Source organism: Monomorium pharaonis, chromosome 6 (assembly GCF_013373865.1).
Source record: "Monomorium pharaonis isolate MP-MQ-018 chromosome 6, ASM1337386v2, whole genome shotgun sequence".
Taxonomy (NCBI): Eukaryota; Metazoa; Arthropoda; class Insecta; order Hymenoptera; family Formicidae; genus Monomorium; species Monomorium pharaonis.
Genome location: NC_050472.1, coordinates 636,087 through 656,496, shown reverse-complemented (window position 1 = coordinate 656,496; position 20,410 = coordinate 636,087). Strand labels below are relative to the sequence as shown.

Here is a 20,410-nt window from a genome sequence, read left to right as displayed (position 1 = left end):
GGATGTTATTTTTTAAATAATATTAATAGACATAGATTGATTGTTAAATAAATAAAGCACTATTTCTAAATAAGTACAATTTATTGTTGTATAATATTATTAAAATGTTATTAAAATAGTTATTAGTAAAATATTATTAAAATAGAATAATTTATTATTATCCAAAAATTTTAACAGTAGGAATTGTTTCAAAAACTCGGTTTTAATAAATAAAACATTAACATAATGTATGATCAGGTTTATGTTTAAAGTGGTAAATAATGAAGACATGTAATGCATAATGCTACTAATATTTTTAACAAAGTTTTTAATTACAGTTTATAATACTTGTGACCTCAGAATGTACAACAGATTATGTTATAAAGTTATGTTCTTTGTCATTTGGTATCATTACTTTAGCTGTTACATACAATTCGTTTTACATTAACAGTGACAAAGTAAGTTAATTACATCTATTTTAATAAATATTCACATGACATAATTTTACAACCTTTAGAAATTATTTTTATTATTTTTTATTTAAAAAAAATAATAAAAATTAAAATAAATTTTTTTAAACAAATAGTTAAGGTATTTAATAGAACAACTTCAGCTCATTTATGATGACTTAATGGACAATAATGAAATTGCCATCTTTGAAAGATATGGAAACATTTCAAAACGTTATACAATTACGTTTATTATAAGTAAGTAATTCTTTTTATTTATTATATCTATAACATATTAACAAATCTGAAATTTTAATAACAACATTTAATAAAAACATCTTGTTCTAATTTCTTGAACTGCAACATTTAATTTTTTTAAATTTAGATATATTATATATAAATAAAAAATTAAAAGCACAACAAATTAAAAAATACTGAAAATTAAAATATCTTGTACACTTTGTTTCAAAATATTTTTCAATATATATACATTTTAATAATTATAATTAATAAATTCATATTGTACAAATAAAGTTATTAAAAAATGAATTTATTTTTATATTTTTATTACAATAAAATGTATGTACTTTTATCAAATATCATGTAGCAGACTTTTACTAAAGGACGTTGCAAGAAAAGAATATCCATACAAAATCTGTATGATGTAACATTCACGCGAATCGTTCAGATGAGACGTATATACACGCGGAATGTCTGGCCATATAAAGTTAGCTGCATTTCGGCTTTGTATATAGAATACGTTACATGCACTATAGAAATCCTGAAAAATAGAATTAACTTCATAATATTGTCGCTTCCGAATAAAAGGGCGTCAAGTCTAATATGTGCATTCAGCGTATACAACCACATACAACACGGCGCGTTGCTTGTGTACTTACGCTGCACTGGGGTCAGAAATGACAGTCCTGTGTCATCCTATAATTGTACATAAATTAAGGGAATGCTGGACTGCCTCTCAAACCTGCTCGGAGTCGATAATGTAGAGTCTATTCGTGCACATCATTAATAAAATTTTATATGTGTTCTTTTATAGAGACCTGGAAATCTTTTTCCAGAATTAAAGTACACATATTAATATCAATTTGTGAATTAAACTTTATATCGAGAACGAAAAACAATTTTTTAATATTGTTTTACTTATTGAGTCTTCACGGGTATGTAATTTAAATTCTCGTAGCGCAATTTCTTTTAATTAATCAAAATCTAATTTTCAAAAGTTGACACTGTTCGTTCCTGTTGTCTACTAAGCTATGGATACGAATTTTGTAAGTACAAACTTTTAAATTAAGCAAACATAGGCTACGTTCAGAAAACACAACCGTTGCACAACAGTTAAGTAATTCACTAATATAATTGGTCTAAATTTAGAGATCTAACAGTAGGACCAATAATCATTGACCGCTTACTGATCACTTGTGTTTTCTGAACGTAACCATTTTGTTACGATGTGACAACAAATCAACAATTTTTTCCGTTTTTGGTATAAACTCTGCTCCGTAAACTGGTAGTAATGCGTATATATTTTCTTTTTAAGAAAGATTTTCAAAGATCTATAAAAGAAATAAAAAGATATTACAATACAAAAATTCCCAATCAGCAAGCAATATTTTTTTTTATGTTTTTTAAATATTTATTTTTAATTATTTTTACATTATTAATGTTTATTGTACAAATAATGTTTATTTAACATTTATTTAATATTTAGTTTATATAAATTATTCATTTTAAATAACGATTTAGAAAAAATATTTATAAAATGTTTATTTAACATTTATTTTAATATTTAAAAATAATTAGTTTTTTATTACAAATAATAGTTTAAGAAAATTATTTACGCAATATTTATTTAATGTTTATTTAATACATAGTATTTATGTTACAATGATTAATTATTTGAAATAATAATTTAGGTACAATTATGTTACAATGATTAATTATTTGAAATAATAATAACAAATATTTATATGATGTTTAATTTATATTTATTTAATATTAATTTAACAATTTAATAAATTGTTTAAATTAATATTGATATAACATTTATTTAATGTTTATGTTATATATTTATTTTATCTTTATATATTTATATATTTATTTTATCTTTAAAAAATTATTTAAAATAATATTTTATATTTATTTATCTAATATTGATTTAATATTTAAGTTACAATAATTATGATTTAGGATATTTATATAATATTTATATAATATTTAATTAATGTTTATTTATTATTAATTAATATTTTAATAAATTGTTTAAAATAATATTCACGTAACATTCATTTAATGTTTATAATAATTATTTTGCATTTAAAAAGTTGTTTAAAATAATATATAAAAAAATATTTAAATTATGGTTGCAAAGCTTCACTAATTATGTAGCGTAAATCAAGTGTAAAGAGGAAGTGAATCTATGTAATGAAAGAGTCACAAAAGCGTATAAATAGAACCTCTGAGGCACAGATTGAAACATCGGAACATAAAGAAAGTGGAGATTAAGACAACATTGCATTTATTGAAACAATATGGCATATTAACAATACCCAAAAATTATAAGAAATGACATCTATTTTTTATTTTTTTACGAACAGAGCAGAAATAGATCTTTTCATATTTTTCACATACTCTTTCGCATATGTGAAAATCAGTAAAAAATTGTAATACTTTATATTTATATTCATTTATAAAAATATAAGTTAACTATACATGTTTCATCCTTCTGACAATATCTATTGAAATAATGTATAACAAATATGTATGCATTAACATAAAGTATTCATGGATTATCACGAAGCACTAGGATGCGTACGATCTTCGAAGTCAAGCAACGTCGGGAGTGGTTGACACTTAGATGGGTGACGGGTTTTTCAGGCGCAGAAATTAAATATGTTCTAACAGATACTGTGGCTTGGCTGAATCATGTTATAGTTTTCTCCCCTTTACAAAATTATCGTAGAAATTTATTAGATTGATGAGGTTACGTTGAATTTATCAAAATTATTTAATAATGCAATCAATTTTTTGCTTTTGTTGTAAATATATTTAGTAAATATTTAAAAAATCATTTACCAAATGTCAAAAAAACATTTTCTTAAATTTTAAAACAAATATTTATGAAATGTTAAAAAAATATTGTCCAAACATTTAAAAAAACGTTTTTTTAATTAAAAAAAGGGAAATTATCTCATTATTTTTAACGTTTTTATAAATGTTTTTTTAAAATGTTTTTTAAATATTATTGAAAACATTTTTTAAATATTGTTTTGCTGATTGGGTTACTGTCAGAAATTTCTGTCCGTAAAACAGATGTCTCCAGCATCCCCTTAAATTTACATTATAAAAAGATTACTTTACATGAGTAATTATTTGTTCTAATGTTGTTTAGTAGATCTCATTTGCAGTTTACTTATTTTTGTTGGCGTCCAATTATGGCCAGATTTTATTGATATTATTTTATCTACAAATGGGTCTCGATCACGTCGCCTGCAAATCTTTACTGAATACTTTATTGATCAAGAAAGATATTACTATATACAGCAATTTCACATAAATGCAGCTTTTTGCATAGGATTCACTGCATTTGTAACAACAGGATCAATGCTCCTTACATGTGGTCAACATGTATGTGGAATGTTTACAATTGCTAGGTAAAAAACTATAAATATTCAAATATATGTATGTGATAATCAAAATTATTAACATAGTAAAATTAAGAAAATAAATTACATTTTTTTCTATCTAAAGGCTTATACATATATATAAGTTATATACTTATACATATATATAATAGGCTTATACATATATATAATATATACATATATACAGAGTGTCTGGTATTTTTTTATGGAATTTTTATAAGCAGGTAGAGCGCATAAAACTGAACAGAAAAGTCCTTACCGTTTTTCCATTTTCGCAATAGTTAACAAGTTAGTGACTTGTAAAATTTTATGTATTAGCCCGGCCTACCGGCAAATGCAAGCGCGCTAAGCTGCCGGTCGGGGCGGCCGCCCCTCCCTAGCGCTTGAACCTTGAGATTGCTAAGCGAGCGGGGGGAGTTGTTACAACAAGCGACAATGGCTACACACAAGCGACACATAACGCTAAATTTTTCCTTCGAGTTATGATAGTTCCTTACTTTTTTTAATGAAAATAAAATTTTCTAACGACAAAAAGTATGTGTGTACGTACATGTGTACAAAAAATATCAGTTCTAATGCTTAAAGAAGTGATTACTAAATTCATTTTTTTAATAAATAACGATTATTTTTATAAAAAAATATTTTTTTGATGATAGTCTTAAACGCCGTAAACTGTCATTATAAATTTTAAAAGAAGCTGTTATCATATGCTCGAAACAAAATTTATGCTTCTTCAAAATACATTACAAAATTTTATCGATTAAAATGAAAATGACAACCAAATAAAATGTTTGTTTCAACTTTATATTCTTAATTAAAAATTAAATAACTATATTTATAGGGATTATAAAGATATTTATATTTTTAATAAAATTAATCCTTGTGATAGACTTATAATACACGTAAAAAACTTTATGATAAAAATTACTATGGTAAGTAGTAAACGCGGGCCAAGGAGAAATTATGAAAATTTTTGTTAGCAGCGTTTAAAAGCTGTTCGCTATCGCCCCTATCCTTTTCATGGAGCAAATATAAGCTGGCGTTTTACTCCACCACAACGCAAAGCAGCGTTAAGCAAAGCATAATTTCTTAAAATATAAGAAACACAATTATTAACACAATATAACAAAATTAATTTATTTATTTAACATAAATAAGAACCAAAGACCCAGACAGCACACGGATATCCTAACGACATCCATAAGATGTCCTTAACGGATATTGAGGATATCCACAGAACATCCGTTTTATGTTCTTTGGACATTCTATGGACGTCCATGGGATATTGGTTTATGAAACTGGTGGACATGCTATATCCATAAAATATGTCCGATGGACGTTCTATGGACGTCCTATGGACGTGATAAAAAGCGGCATTTAAAATAAAATTTTCCATTAAATAAAAGGGTAAAAATATAATAAAATATATAAATATAAATATTTATTTAACAAATGTTACGTAAATATTATTTTAAACAATTTATTAAAATATTAATTAATAATAAACATTAATTAAATATTATATAAATATCTTAAATCATTATAATTTAGTATATTGCTTATACTAAATCTACAAATATTTCTATGATGTACATACTTTACTTTAGGATGCAATTCTGATAACACTAAACATCCCTCCGTTAACTGGTTGAAATATTTTGGATTTTGACTCGAAAAGGCCTGTTTGAAATCCGCTAGGCCAACATATGCTGAATCTGATGAACCCTTTATTCAAACAAAGATAAAATACTTAATCAAAGAAACAATTCTATTAATTATTAGCTCTTATAATATAATGTGAAAAAAGCTTTATCCATACAAACAATTGTGGCGCAGTGAGTTGTGTGTCTGCTCTCTGCCCGAGACTTGGATTCAAAACCGTGTAATCAGAGAGCAGACACACAAGTCACTGTGTCACAATCACTACCTTTGTTTTAGAAAAAATGTAGTGTAACTAAATTACTTTTGAAATTTTTGGGGAAATCAATCTGACAAAATGTTTGTAGGACACGAGTTAAAAATACAATGTGTGTCCTTACTTGATCAGATAATTGCTTCACTTGTGACATGTCCATATAACTGTTAAAATCATTTGCATCACTCCTTGCAATGGTACAATAATTTTTCCATGTTGTTTTCTTGTGTTAATATTCTAAAACCAGACCAAAGAAATCCACAGTAGATTTTATAATTTTAAGACAATGTTTAAATAATATAATGTCTAAATATTTTTAATATACATACTTTAGATTATCTACTCCTTCCACTAGCATATGCAAATGATCGAAAGTGAAGTGCCAACAGCTTCACGGTCTTCACTTACAATTAGTATCACTTTAATTCGATCGCCATGGTACCACAGGTTCCAGTTGATCATATATTAGGCTTGCAATTCAAACTTTGGTAGGTAGATAAACGCCCAGATAGCACAGATGATCCTTTTAAGTTCAAAAAGAATTCACCTTTTTTTATACTTTAAGAATTTACGTAATCTGTTCAAAATGAGTTCAAAAAGAGTACCACATTTAAATTTGTTATGAATTAACATAATTTAGTCAAAAATGAGTTAAAAAAGAATTCAATATTCAAATTCGTTATGAATTCACACAATTAATTTGAAATTAGTTCAAAAAGAATACCGCATACAATTATTATGAATTTATATAATTTAGTCAATATTAAAATTCTTATAAAGAGCCGTAACGCTACAGAAGGTATAACAAATATAAGTGTCTCTTTACTTTTTTTTTGACAAATCAAAACATTTTTATAACACATTTTTTTATTTTATTAAAAGAACATAAAAATATATATCCTCTTGTTTATTTGTCAAAAATACTATTATTATCTAAATAGTATATAATACTTTAGCGCTATTATATAGGTTTATATAATTATTATTTGTCATAAATTTGATATATAATTAAATAAATATTTTTTTTATTATAATAAACATATAATGTGTTGTAATAAAAAATTTGTAAAAAAAGATTGTAAAAAAGTATACATTATTTTTATATAAAATCAGGAATGTTAATTCAATAATATAATACAATAAAATATGCGAAAATTTTATACATAATTTATACATGTATAGTAACAATAAGAGAGTTTCTCAATTATAATAATAATATACCAAAATCTCTATTTTTGTAGTAGTATATTTTAAATTAACAATTTCTATATTTCGAAAAATCCTTTATTATCCCTTTTTTACAACGAAAAAGCAATTCCTTTTTGTACTATAAAAGAAATCATAATAAATTCAGAAAAGTATCTCGATAAAGTTTCCATTAGAATACTGTTAAAAAATAATTTAAATTCAATGCAAATTCTTATAGAACATAAAAATGACTTTATATGCATTACAAAGGAGCTCAGAATTGGTGACATACAAAAAACTTTTTTTGAACTCTTAAGAATCCTTTTTGGTACAGAAGTGGATTAGAAAAAGACTTCATTTCAAAATTTAGGTGCCCAAAAAGAATTCTTTTCGAATTCGTTGTGCTATCTGGGCGGTACACGTACATATCACCCTAACAAATAAATATGTGTTATTGGAAAAAATCAAATTAAAAAGACGCATATAAAACATCGCATGTATAAAATTAATATTGCAATATCTTAACTAAATTAGACTAAATCAGAATCGACACACATAATCATTTACTGAATTTCTCGGATTGACTACTTGTTGTTCCAGCGAGCACAGAATTGTCATATATCCTATTAATAGTGTTTTATTTTCTATATTATTCACCACTTCATTGATATTTGACAGTGACTGTTCCATGGGAAATAAATTGTTTATATAGTCCAGTACATTAAGGAAACTGTAACAAGATCATGGACATGGATCGACTTGATTGACAATCAATTATAAAAATAGATAAAAAGGCTTGAACCAATATTAAGAAAGTAAACAAAGTGGATTAGTGTATTCAGAAAAAAACGTACCTGTCATTTGGAGGTTATGTTTCCCATCGTAGAGTGAGCAAACACACAGCGACGCAAACTCCGGAGTAATTTATGCCATTACCAATTGCCAAAAAAGCACATATAAAAATTTGTTCGGTTTTTAAATATGTCCGTAAACACTCGCGCGCCCGAAAGACTTCAATTAACCACGCACTAAGACCAACTAAGACAGGGCTTAACTCCGCTCGACTACACCAGAGATATAAACTAATATTTTCGCTACACGCTACACTTGCTTTCTTCTCAGATCGTCAGACACAAAAGTACTCGGTCGATATAAGTGAATTCTATATTATCTTTGTAAGCACATGCACGATGGAAAATATTCTTGTAGTTTTTTAAATGATTTTATTGTCAAATATAAATTTAAAAATAATAATAAAAATAATAACTATATTAGATTGTCAAAAATATATTTTATCATTTTTATTAGTTTGCCGAAAACGTAACAAAAAATAGATGACAAAAAGATATCAGTTTTTATGTTGTCCTTTTCGACTTGTCGAAAAGATGTCTTACTGACGTCTTTGGCTGTGGACGAAAAGATAACTTAAAAATGTCAACTTTTCGTCATCTTTAGTCTTAGGGTGCTGTCTGGGACCCTGAATTTCAAATCCCCGCCAAAACAAAACGTGACGCACAGACTTCTATAATATATTATAGAAGTCTGTGCGCCGAACACTGAAGGCTCGAGAATTGCATCCAATCCTTTTCCTGTTACTCCTATCTCGCTCGTTTCTCTTACTATCTCGCTCTTCTCGGTCGCTCACGTAAGGACTGTGTTTTTAAGCAATCGGCACATTTTTTAAATTAATAAAGATTTTAAAGATATTTGCCAAAAACAAAAAATGCGGTTATTTTCGAGGGATGGTTTTAACTTCTAAACGTCAAGATACGCGACTAAAAGAAGAAATATAGGTCTAATTTTTTTTCATGTTTTACAACATATCCAAGTCTATTAAAATTGGTGAGGGACAATTCTGTCCATTCCTTTGTTAGTGCTGCAGATTAAAGTCAGGAGACAACTGCACAAAAGTTTTTTTTTGTTGTTTATATGAAATTGTAATTACTTACCCTTTGTTATTGTCTATACTACTTCAATTCTGGAGAAGGATTTACAATTCTATGAAATCAATTAAGAGCAAAGCGTATCCAAAGATAATGAGCGTTTAATCAGTAAAAACAGACGACTCCAACATCCCCTTAGAGAGCGAACATTAACACGTAACAAAAACTATGGTGTGTAACACAGGTTCTTCTTTAAAATTTATGCCAGAAAGACCCACCTTCCATCCTTATTACATAATGTACTATTTTTTATATCAATTTTGTTGCTATCAACTTCTTTTCGAGACATCGACATTTTTAATATTCATTGCTAAATTATTTGCAGTTATCGTGTCAAGAAAGCAATAGAAATTTACATTCGAAGTATTAATTTTAAAAACAAAAAATTGATTCATAATAGTCTTTTGTATGGTGTACATATTCATCGAAAGGCAATAATGTAAGTATTTACATTCTGTAATACAATATTTCTGTTAAATACGTAATAACAATTTATTTAATTTATATCTTAAAGGTTTCCGAATATATAATATCTAACTTTGAGATGTCATTTATGTTTGTAATGATATTTGGAATATCTGCTTTGAGTCTTAATATTTTCCAAGTAAGTTCTATTTATAAATTTACATTTAATAATATTGTATATCATATCTTTATGTTGTTTTATATTCGTTAATAATTTTTATTATATTTTATTATATTTTAAATAATAATTTTGGCAACTTAAATAAAAAATTTTTGTGACATTTATAGAAAAAAATTTTTAATTCCAATTTTGTAATGTTATTGGCGACTATTTTTCAAATTATCTACATTTTAAATTTATACACTGAGAAAAAAAATTGCTAGATACAAATAAATATTTCTTCAAATAGTGCTAATAACATATATTTTATAGAAAATAATATTTATTTTAAACAAGTAATATTTTCTAAATTATAGAAAACTAGTACTTGTTTTAAATAAATATTATTGATTTTCTATAAAATAATGTTATTAGCACTATTTCAAGAAATATTTATTTGAATCTAGTATTTTTTTTCTCAGTGTATTTAGGTTTTTTGAATTATTTATTAGTCCTATTTTAATTGTTTTTGATATTACGTTGCTTGAAAGAAAAAGTTTCTAACTCGTATCAGTTATTGTAAAAACTAATATTATATGTCTTGATAGTCGATTTGAGAACATACCCATACAGAATGTTGAAAGATTCAGATTTGAATCCTGGCCTGAAGTAACCACACTAAGGACCGGTTGTTCCAACTTTTTGGTAAATTTACTTACAAAGTAACGCATGTGTCCATCTTCATTTCTTTTCTTAAATAAATAAAGACAAACATATATTTACCTGATAGGTAAATTTACCAAGAAGTTGAAACAATCGACCCTAATGCGAATTTGTATCGCTTAAAACTTCTTTTAAATTTTTAAAAATGTCTATTTTATTTTGGCCTTTTTTATAGTTAAATAATTATTTTTTGCTTTAACAGGTATATTTATTGTATTTATAAAGAAATTTTACCCCAAAAAACATATAGGCTATAAATTTAATTTTTTATTTATGGAATTATTCAACTTTAAAAATGCAAAATCCCAAATCGCATTAGTGTGTACGTATATTGAGTTTAAGTATGGTTACTAAGGGTTAAGTATTATTTTTGTGATAGATTATTTACAGTTTTTTGTAAGGAGATCTTATAGATGCTTCTGAACATCAATATTATTAATTACTTGTCAATTTTGATTTGTGAAATTATACATTCTGACTTTATGTAGTGACTGTGTTTTAAAACCGACAAAAGTGCGGCTTTTAAAAGTTAAGAAAACGTTATGACAAAAATCAAATTATATTATAATATTAATTTTAATCCTTAAATATCACACCCCGATTTATATTATATTGTACCCATACGGATGCAAATTAGGATTTAATTTTTTGACACACTATATCTTAATGAAGTAAAACTAAATTTTAATTTAAAGGTGCATATTTTTGGAATACAATTTCCTGACGAATGCAATAGAGTAACTTGTAAACCAAAAAAATATTTTTACTAAAAATGACCAAACCGTAACGACTTTTAAAAATTGAATTTAAAAAAAATCATTATTTTGATTCCAACGATATTCGCATGAACCTTTTGGGAGATTGAAGATTAAACTTATATTTTTATAAATGCCTCGATTGATCCTAAGAAATTAAAGATTCTTTAAAGATATTTGAAAATAGGGTAATTTTTTAAGAGTTAAAATGTGGGAACAAAACATTTACAAAAATTTTTTTATTTATTCTTGATAAGTTAGAATAAAGTTCTAAAATTTCATTATAATGCTATTTATTGTAATACATTATATACATATATGTTATATGTATAATAACGTATATAATGCGTATATTTTATAAAAATGATATATTATGTGTAATTGCTTTTATTGAATACACTTTTTTTGCTTATTTATAAAAAAATCACAATACTCAAAATTTGTTAGGACCGTACTTTGTGAGCGTCGTTTCCACACGGGTGCAAATCTGCACCAATTCCAACTTTCAATATTACCTGTACGAAAGGTATAACGCGATTGGAATATCTTATTAAGTTGAAATCCTCAATAACATATTTGTCGTAGTGAGTCGAAATCATTAGGACGTACACGTGTTTAAGAATGAAATTTTTGTTAGGGCAAATTTGCACCCGTGTGGCATTTAAGGCTTAATACCAATTATTTAATTAAACAAAACGTTCATAACTTAATTAACTAGAAAATATTAAATGTAATGTATGCTGTTTTATTTAAATAGCTAAAGTTTATTTAAATAGCTAAATACTAAATGGATTAAAGAATTTATCATTACAATGTAATACAATAAAAACAGTATATAATTCAAACTTACAATAAACCTATTAACTTCAACATATCTTTTTCGACACTTTTTTTCTTGAATATATGGATTTGTTGCGTCTGATGTTACTTTTTTTAAAGTAATCAAAAAGTTTGAAGGAATCATAAAACATCTATCAATATTATTGTTTATTAACACATTGCTTCTTAAATATTTTATTGTTAATAAACTTTGAAGTAACAAACTTTGACCGTTGTTCGGTATTCAGCAATGAAGATTTAGTAGTAATATATTTTGTACCCTAGTAGCAAAATACATTGGCGGAATATTGGCAAATATTGGTTAAATATTGGTTTTCTTGGAAATGTACCGTATCTTTTGTTAACTGTGCGTTGATGTAATCCCTTGAGTATCTTGAATTCTCGCAAATTGACAGATCAATCAAAGTCATTAAATTCGTGAAAACGATGAAGGGTCAATAAATGTCAATAATATCTGTCACAAGATGACGTTTTTACAAATACTTTAATGATCAAATGTGCTAAAAAAGTTATGCGTGCGGGGAGAATCGACAGAGAGGTGGATATATTCTGTCTTTTTTCGTGTGGGAACAGGTTCATAACTATACAATCTGAGGCCCAATTCTCAAACTCATACGAAAAAAAATTGCTTACAAAGATAACACTGTACATTTATTAAGTGGTACATAATTTAGAATCTAAAAGATGCATGCCAATCAATGAATGTACAGTATTGTATGTAACAGCCCAAGGCCCAAGTAGGCACCAAGTAGGTAGGCTCGTACCTGTCGTACTGTCGTATGTGCGCTTCTTTCTTTTTAGAAAACGGAGTGGTGGGGATGTCCAACGAAAAGAGACAGAATATTATGAGAATATATTCATGTCTCTGTCGATTCTCCCCGCGCAGACTCCGGCATATAACAATGGCCCCCCTCATTAATACAAGCTCTATGGCTATATGGGCCTAAAATTGATGACTCTGTGTAAGTTTAAAAATACACCTTTTATTCAAATTGATTACATGATTTTTAAATGAAATACGTAAACAGTAATTAAAACTTTAAACGCGTCTTTCTCAGAACTGCATTTTCAAATACGGTACCAAAGATTTCTGAAAAACTATTCAACCGATCAATCTGAAATTTTACGTCTCTTCTAACATAAAATGCAAGTCCTTGATCATAGAATTTTTTTTTCTTACTTATATTTTCAATTTTATGTACAAAAAATAGGCATTTTTTTTAACGAAAATCGGATGTTTGACTTTTGACAGCTGCCATTTTGTCCTAAATTAATTTTTTCCTAAAATATTTGATTAAGGACTAGAAAATTTCATGTACAAATTAAATCTTGTTTATTTATCTGTTTCACATGATCCGGCTTCACACAGCAGTTGGCACCGCAAAACGTGTTTTAAAGTATTTTTTTTTAACCGGCTTCTATAATTAACTCTAACTTCTTTAAATTTTAATATTTTTACTTCAAATTTTTTAAAAATCTTCTTTAAATGTTATGTAACACAGTGCCAATATTCATAAATTAAATATAATACTGTAGCTTTAAAGAAAAAATCCCCAAAAAGTGTCTTTTCTAGGCCTTCTCTAAACTGCCCATCAAACTTGATTGAGGTCGATAATGCAGAGTCATTATTTATCTCTGTTTATGAAAAAATTTGCTTTAAAATACAAGTTATATAGCTTATACTTACAAATAAATGGTGTCTTGTAGTTTGGAATAGAAGGAATAAGACTATATTTGTCAAATTACGTTTACAAGCCGTAAAAAAACATATTTATGTGATCAAAAATTTTATTCATTTAGGCGCTTCTATTTTTAAAATATCTTTTTTGTACGGCTTGTAATCGTAATTTGACGATTATAATCTTATTCCTCAATCTATTCCGAACCCGGGAACACCATTTATTTGTACGTATAAGCTACATAACTTGTATTTTGAAGCAAATATTTTTATGAACAAATAAACTTTAAAAAATTTTTGCATTTTTGGTCTTTACCTAATCGTCCCCGGGTTTATTTGTGTACGTACTTTAAAAGTGTAAAAGGATTATCAATTCTGTAAATTCAATTCGAAATTAAGTGATAAATACAGAATGTCGGTAAAACACACGGCTTTAGCATCCTCTTAAGATGAATATGAATTTATTTGTTTCTAAAATATGTAGTTAAAAATGTAGTTAAAAATTTTTTAATTATATTTTGTATAATAGATTGTTAAACAAGTTATCTAATTTAAATTGTGATTTTTTAATTGATTTCAACATTTATACTCGTACATTAGTCTTTTCAGATCTTATCATCTGGATTTAATACTGAGGAACTTCTAATACATTTTATAATAATATTATCTTTTTTTCTATACTTGTTCTTTTCTAATTTTATGGGACAAAAAATTACAGATCATTATAATCTTATATTTATCACTGCGTAAGTAACATCGTAGTTTACTATAACTGTTTTATAAACTTTAATAACAAATGTAAAAATTAATATAATACACACACACATACACACACACACACACACACATACATACATAACTGAGAATAATTTATAAATTTTTTTTTTTTCAAATGATATTGTGTTGATATTGTGTTACCGCATGTAGATATGATGTCCGGTGGTACGCAACTCCTCTACATATACAAAAATTAATACAATTTTGTTATTAAGAGGCAACAAACCTTTTGTTATGAAAATTGGTAAAATGTTTGAGGGGTCCTTACAACGTTTTGCTACGGTACAAAACATTTCACATATGTCATAATATATTATATTTTAAAACATTTTAAGATAAGAAAATAAAACTATTGTTTTTTTGTTATAGCTAACAAATGTGACCTTGTCTTATTTTATTGCCATGAATTCTATGAAAAAATGATGAAACGATTGATCAATGTACATTATTAATATGTAAAGTAGGCAAAGAATAAATTATTTTATGTTTAATTAAATGGAATGTAGTAAACATATAATAAATATACAAATGTGTATATCAAGATACATGTCATTGTCTTGCATCAAGTGAAAGCGCAGCGCGAAATCACATTGTGTATTATACACGAGTAAACGATTTGCAGGCACTCTAAATTATCAGATCTCAATAACAATTAAATCAATCGAGTTCTAATGCAATCGAAAGCGTGGGTTTAATTTATATAACAAATAATTTGTAAAAAACTGTTTTTATTTTTTTTCTACATATTATACGAAGGAAAATATCGTGATGCAAATATAAGTTTTTTATTTACGAAACATCAATACTAGATGTGATTCTTATAACCCTTACCTGCAACATTTTTTCCATAATTTTGATATTATATCTGCATATTGATATGTAACGATCGACTCGTTCTCGCGCACAAACTAACTCGCTAGGAGGACGGAAAGGTTTCAAAACAGCAGATACAATGTTCTAATTAATTACAGTTTATTATTTCCAGCGATTATATATAATATTTACAGGTGTCCGTGTGGTGGCTTCTTTGCGGGATCAGTTGTTGCGTGTTGTCGAAACTATTTTGGTCGCGCCCATGAAGTAAGAATAAACCCACACAGCACACTTTATCCTGAGGATATCAAAGAAGATATAAAAGATTATAATATTTAGGGATATGAAAAAGGACAAAAAATCACAGTCAATAATTTTCAATAATATTGTTTCAATTATAATAGTTTTTTGATGCACTATACTATATTTATGTTTGTTATCAAAAGTTATTGATTTATTAAGACATATTTTAGGACAACTTTTATATTTTCTGCAAACAATGTATGCAATTTATTTGCTTAAGCGCAATCAGTAACCTATTTTATTGACAGACAATTAATAATAAAATTCTTTACTGTAATACATGTCATACATCATTTATACAAGAGTAATGAAAACTTTTTTCCGAAGACATTTCAGCATTCAAATATAAATAATAAAATTTTGGTAGAATAAATCGATGTTTTAAATATCAATTATATATAATAAATAAGAAAAAACATATATGTTTGACTTTTCTTGAGTCTTTCTTATGATTAAGTTTAACCAAAACTATATAGATGAGTTGGCATATAATGTATTAATAAATTACATTTGAAACGTAATTTTCTACATACACTTGGTAGCTTATAAATTTTTCATTAACATTGACACGTATTGCGTCAAAGAGGTTTCGTAAAGGAAAGATTAAACATTAATACAATGACAATGTGGAATCGTTAAATAACGTTAAACATGTTGTATATTTAACAGTGCACCATTATACTTTGCTCTTCCGTTTTCACATGATTCTTTACATACTATTAATAGAATACAAAGGTATAAATTAATTAAAAATAATTGTTGACTTAATAAAATAATGGCTTTGTACTTTATGACCGTATTCAGAACGCGTTTCTATCCACATAGCATGTAATATTATAATAATATCACAGTAATATTACGTGCTATGTGGGTAAAGATGTTAGCGTGTTTTCTTATTATTTTATTCTTCTTTGGCGTCTAATACATATAATAAATAATAAGGAAACATATATGTTTAATTTTTTTCTATAAGTTTTTTTTGTCATTGAGTGTAATCATATGTAGATGATTTGACATATAATGTATTAATAAATTACTAATAAAATTTTCTTCTCAAAAAGAATTTATATATTTTTCAGTAACCTTGACACGTATTGCGTCAAAAAGGTTTCGTAAATAAGGAAAGATTAAAGATTAATAAAATGACACGTGGAATTGTTAAATAATGTTAAACATGTATTCAATAGCAATCTCTTCCGTTTTTACGTAATTCTTTACATATATTTACCAATTTATTGGAATACAAAAATTATATGTAAATTAATTTAAAAAAATTATTGATTTAATAAAATATAATACCTTTGTATGACTCGTATTCAGAACACATTTCTAAAGAAGTTAGCGTATTTTCTTCTCATTTTATTCTTGTTTTACGTTTAATGAACGTAAAAAAGATAGAATAATGACAAAGTGCATTGGCATATTGAAAGCACATTATATATACACTGAGCAACAAAATTAACGCAACAAAAATTTTTACCAAAATTTCACTCAACTTCAAATAATTGTAACTTCGCGAAAACTTATCGTATTGGAAAGTTCTTTTTTTTATTTTAAAGCTTGACATCTCTACTTTAAAGAGCATTTGTCAGATTTTGATACTCACCTTTTCCCTTTTCGGCATTTCTTTAAAAGTAAGAACGTGTTTTGTCTTAAAAAATTTTTATACTTTAACGCGGGAGCGTCCCAGATGCGCACAGTAATAAACGGACACAGCAAGCTGAGTGAAACGGACACAGTAACAAACGGACACAGATCAAACGGACATAGTAATAAACGGACACAGTAACAAACGGACACAGTAACAAACGGACACAAACCAAATGCGCACAGAGCGAAACGGACACAGTGCAAAACGGACACAGTAACAAACGGACACAGACCAAATGCGCACAGAGCGAAACGGACACAGTGCGAAACGGACACAGACCAAATGCGCACGGACCAAATGCACACGGACCAAATGCGCACACTGCACATGCGCACACTGCACGTGCGCACGGACCAAATGCAATCCATGTACATTGCAAGCAGAGTAAAGTCCATATAGGTTAGCGACTTGGACGGGGTGGATGCGGGAGGGGGGCCGAAGGCTTGTGTGCATTGTGTATGCATTTGGTCTGTGCGCATGTGCAATGTGTGCATTTGGTCTGTGTCCGTTTCGCACTGTGTCCGTTTCGCTCTGTGCGCATTTGGTCTGTGTCCGTTTCGCTCTGTGCGCATTTGGTCTGTGTTCGTTTGTTACTGTGTCCGTTTCGCACTGTGTCCGTTTGTTACTGTGTCCGTTTGGTCTGTGTCCGTTTGTTACTGTGTCTGTTTCACTCAGCTTGCTGTGTCCGTTTATTACTGTGCGCATCTGGGACTCACTCTTTAACGCGCTCCATGGGGTGCAGTAAGTTTTTCTCGTATATTTTATAAAAATTATCGTAAAATATAAACTTTTCTCTACAAATTGAAAAGAAATTAAAGTCTGTACGATTTTTTTGGCGGAGTTATTAAGATTTTAAGAAAAAATGGTCATTTTGATTGTCATCGCTTATTAGTCGTGAATAGATCAACGTATAGTGCTCCGCAAAAAAACAATGGAAAATTGAAAATTTGCACTTTCAAATATTAATTGATAAGTTGGGAAAAGAGCTCAGGCAAATTTGGCACAAAATTCCGCAAAAAATTATTGAGAGGTGCATAAACAAATAAGAACGTTTACAAGCAGTAATTGATCAAAGAACGTTAGTGTGTATTATTGGGAAGTAATCGTACTATAAAACTTTGCTTTAACGACGTGATTGGATTTTTTTTCACGACAATACATTGAAATAAATGAAAACCGTAAAATATGCGATTTTTTACGTAATCTGTAAAATGCGATTTGTTGTTAGAAAAAATAAATTTATAAAAAAATTAATAATAGCATTTGAAAGTGCAAACTTCCAGCTTTCCAATGCTTTTTTGCTGAGCGCTGTACGTTGATCTGTTCACGAGTAACAAGCGATAAAAGTTAAAATGACCATTTTTTCTTAAATTTTAATAACTTCGCCCAAAAAAACCGTACAGATTTCAATTTTTTTCAATTTGTAGGGAAAAGTTTATATTTTACAATAATTTTTATAAAATTTACGAGAAATAATATAATAAATATTTTATAATTTTGAATCAAAAATCTAATGAGCAACACTTTGATGAATATATAATCGTAAAATTTCAACTCAAAACATTGATTATTAACGAAGTTATTAAATAAAATATAAATGAGTGGCCATATTACAACCTTCTCCTCTGTATAATTATAATAAAAAAAGAATCGGATTTTGTTAACAATTTTTACAATTTTACCATTTGAGCATTTTTTGAATAACTAATTTAAATTATTAAAATATATTATATAACTAAGTAAACTTTTTTTAACATAAAAAAGTGATTTATCTCAGGGTCTTTGACATAATAGAGAAGATCAAATCGAATGCACCATTTTAAAAACGTAAATTTATATTTTGACATAAATTAATTATTACAGATTATTATTAGCAATATAGTAGTTATATAACAGAAATATTAAAACTTTGTGTTAAAAACACCAGAATAAATCAATTATTTTGCAAAAATATAGGTATATTCTTTTACTTAAGTAAAAATATTTTTTGATAACATTAGCTTTTGCTATAACTATTAATAAATCACAAAGTCAACTTACTGTCAGAACTACTGTGTATTATTATTTATTTTACAAAGTACAGAATTAATTATCACAAAATTATTTACCAAAGTTAGCATTTTATACATAATAGTTATATAAAAAAGTTAATACAATAATTATTAATATTAATAAAATAACACGCTTTTTTTATTAAACGTATAAAAATTTATACAAATTCTCTCCGTGTGACCGTAATCATTTAAATTTTGGTCACCTTACCAGTCTTCTTCAATTACAGAAATATCAACTAATCCAATTGGTATATTAAGTTGCACACTGTAAAAATTCATTTTTATTATTGCAAATAAAAAGTTACACATTATTGAGAAGTTTTTAGGTTTTATAAATAAAACTTTTTCTTTTTTTCCTCCGTTTCGTCAATAGCAACTTGCAGTTAGTCGTTTGATCGTTTTAAGCTTGTTACTTATATTTTATTTAATAACTTCGTTAATAATCAATGTTTTGAGTTAAAATTTTACGATTATAGTCATCAAAGTGCTCATTAGATTTTCGATTCAAAGTTATAAAATATTTATTATATTATATATTATTTATAAGTTTTCTATAAAAACAGTAATTTTACAAAAATTATTATAGTATAAGCAGAAAAATAAAAAAATTTTACTCTTATAAGATCTCATTCTTTTGCATTTATTTTATGTTCAGAAATTATAGAAAAAAATTTTTCTTTAATCTATTTTGTTAATATGTTAATATGTGGTTAATAGAATTGTTTTGTGCAACACAGTGTCTGTAGTTAGAAAACGTTTAGACATATTAAAAATAGAGCGACTGATGACAGATTGACTTAAATAAAATAACATTTAAAAAACCCGGCTCAAAAACCGAAATAAAATTTTCGGTCCGGTTATGATTCCTGTCTACTAGCCTGCATAATATTTTAATCCGGTTTTTTGTTTTTTGTAGTCGGTTCGACTACAATAGTGGTTACGGCCCGGTCCGAGTCCCTAGTGTAAATACACCTTAAGTAACATCTTTCTGATTTTAGTAAATAATTTGCTCGTCCGAACGAGCTTGGATAAAAGAACTGAAAGAAAGCCAGGAATGTTATATTTCGTTGCAATCTTTATACTTAGAGATATTCATATCGTCGCTTTTACATCTCAAA

The 20,410-nt window shown here is 27.0% G+C and overlaps 1 protein-coding gene across 5 annotated transcripts; it reads right to left on the bottom strand.

The window, feature by feature from the left end:
* Positions 1-960: 960 nt before the first annotated feature.
* Positions 961-8,256, bottom strand: LOC114255117. 5 transcript variants are annotated; one of them, XR_004963565.1, is made up of 7 exons: positions 8,045-8,256; positions 7,848-7,920; positions 6,332-6,525; positions 6,127-6,239; positions 5,685-5,812; positions 1,328-1,435; positions 961-1,209 (listed from the first exon to the last, which is right to left on the bottom strand). XR_004963565.1 is itself a non-coding variant. In XM_036287883.1 (6 exons), exons 4-6 carry the CDS (start codon positions 6,160-6,162, stop codon positions 1,852-1,854), a joined length of 312 nt encoding a protein of 103 aa, XP_036143776.1. In that variant the 5' UTR covers positions 6,163-6,239; positions 6,332-6,525; positions 7,848-7,920; positions 8,045-8,256; the 3' UTR covers positions 1,442-1,851. The 5 variants fall into 5 exon arrangements, 3 of the variants coding, with proteins under 3 accessions (XP_036143776.1, XP_036143779.1, XP_036143777.1); XR_004963564.1 differs by having other exon boundaries at positions 961-1,435; XM_036287883.1 differs by lacking the exons at positions 961-1,209; positions 1,328-1,435 and adding an exon at positions 1,442-1,999.
* Positions 8,257-20,410: the final 12,154 nt, after the last annotated feature.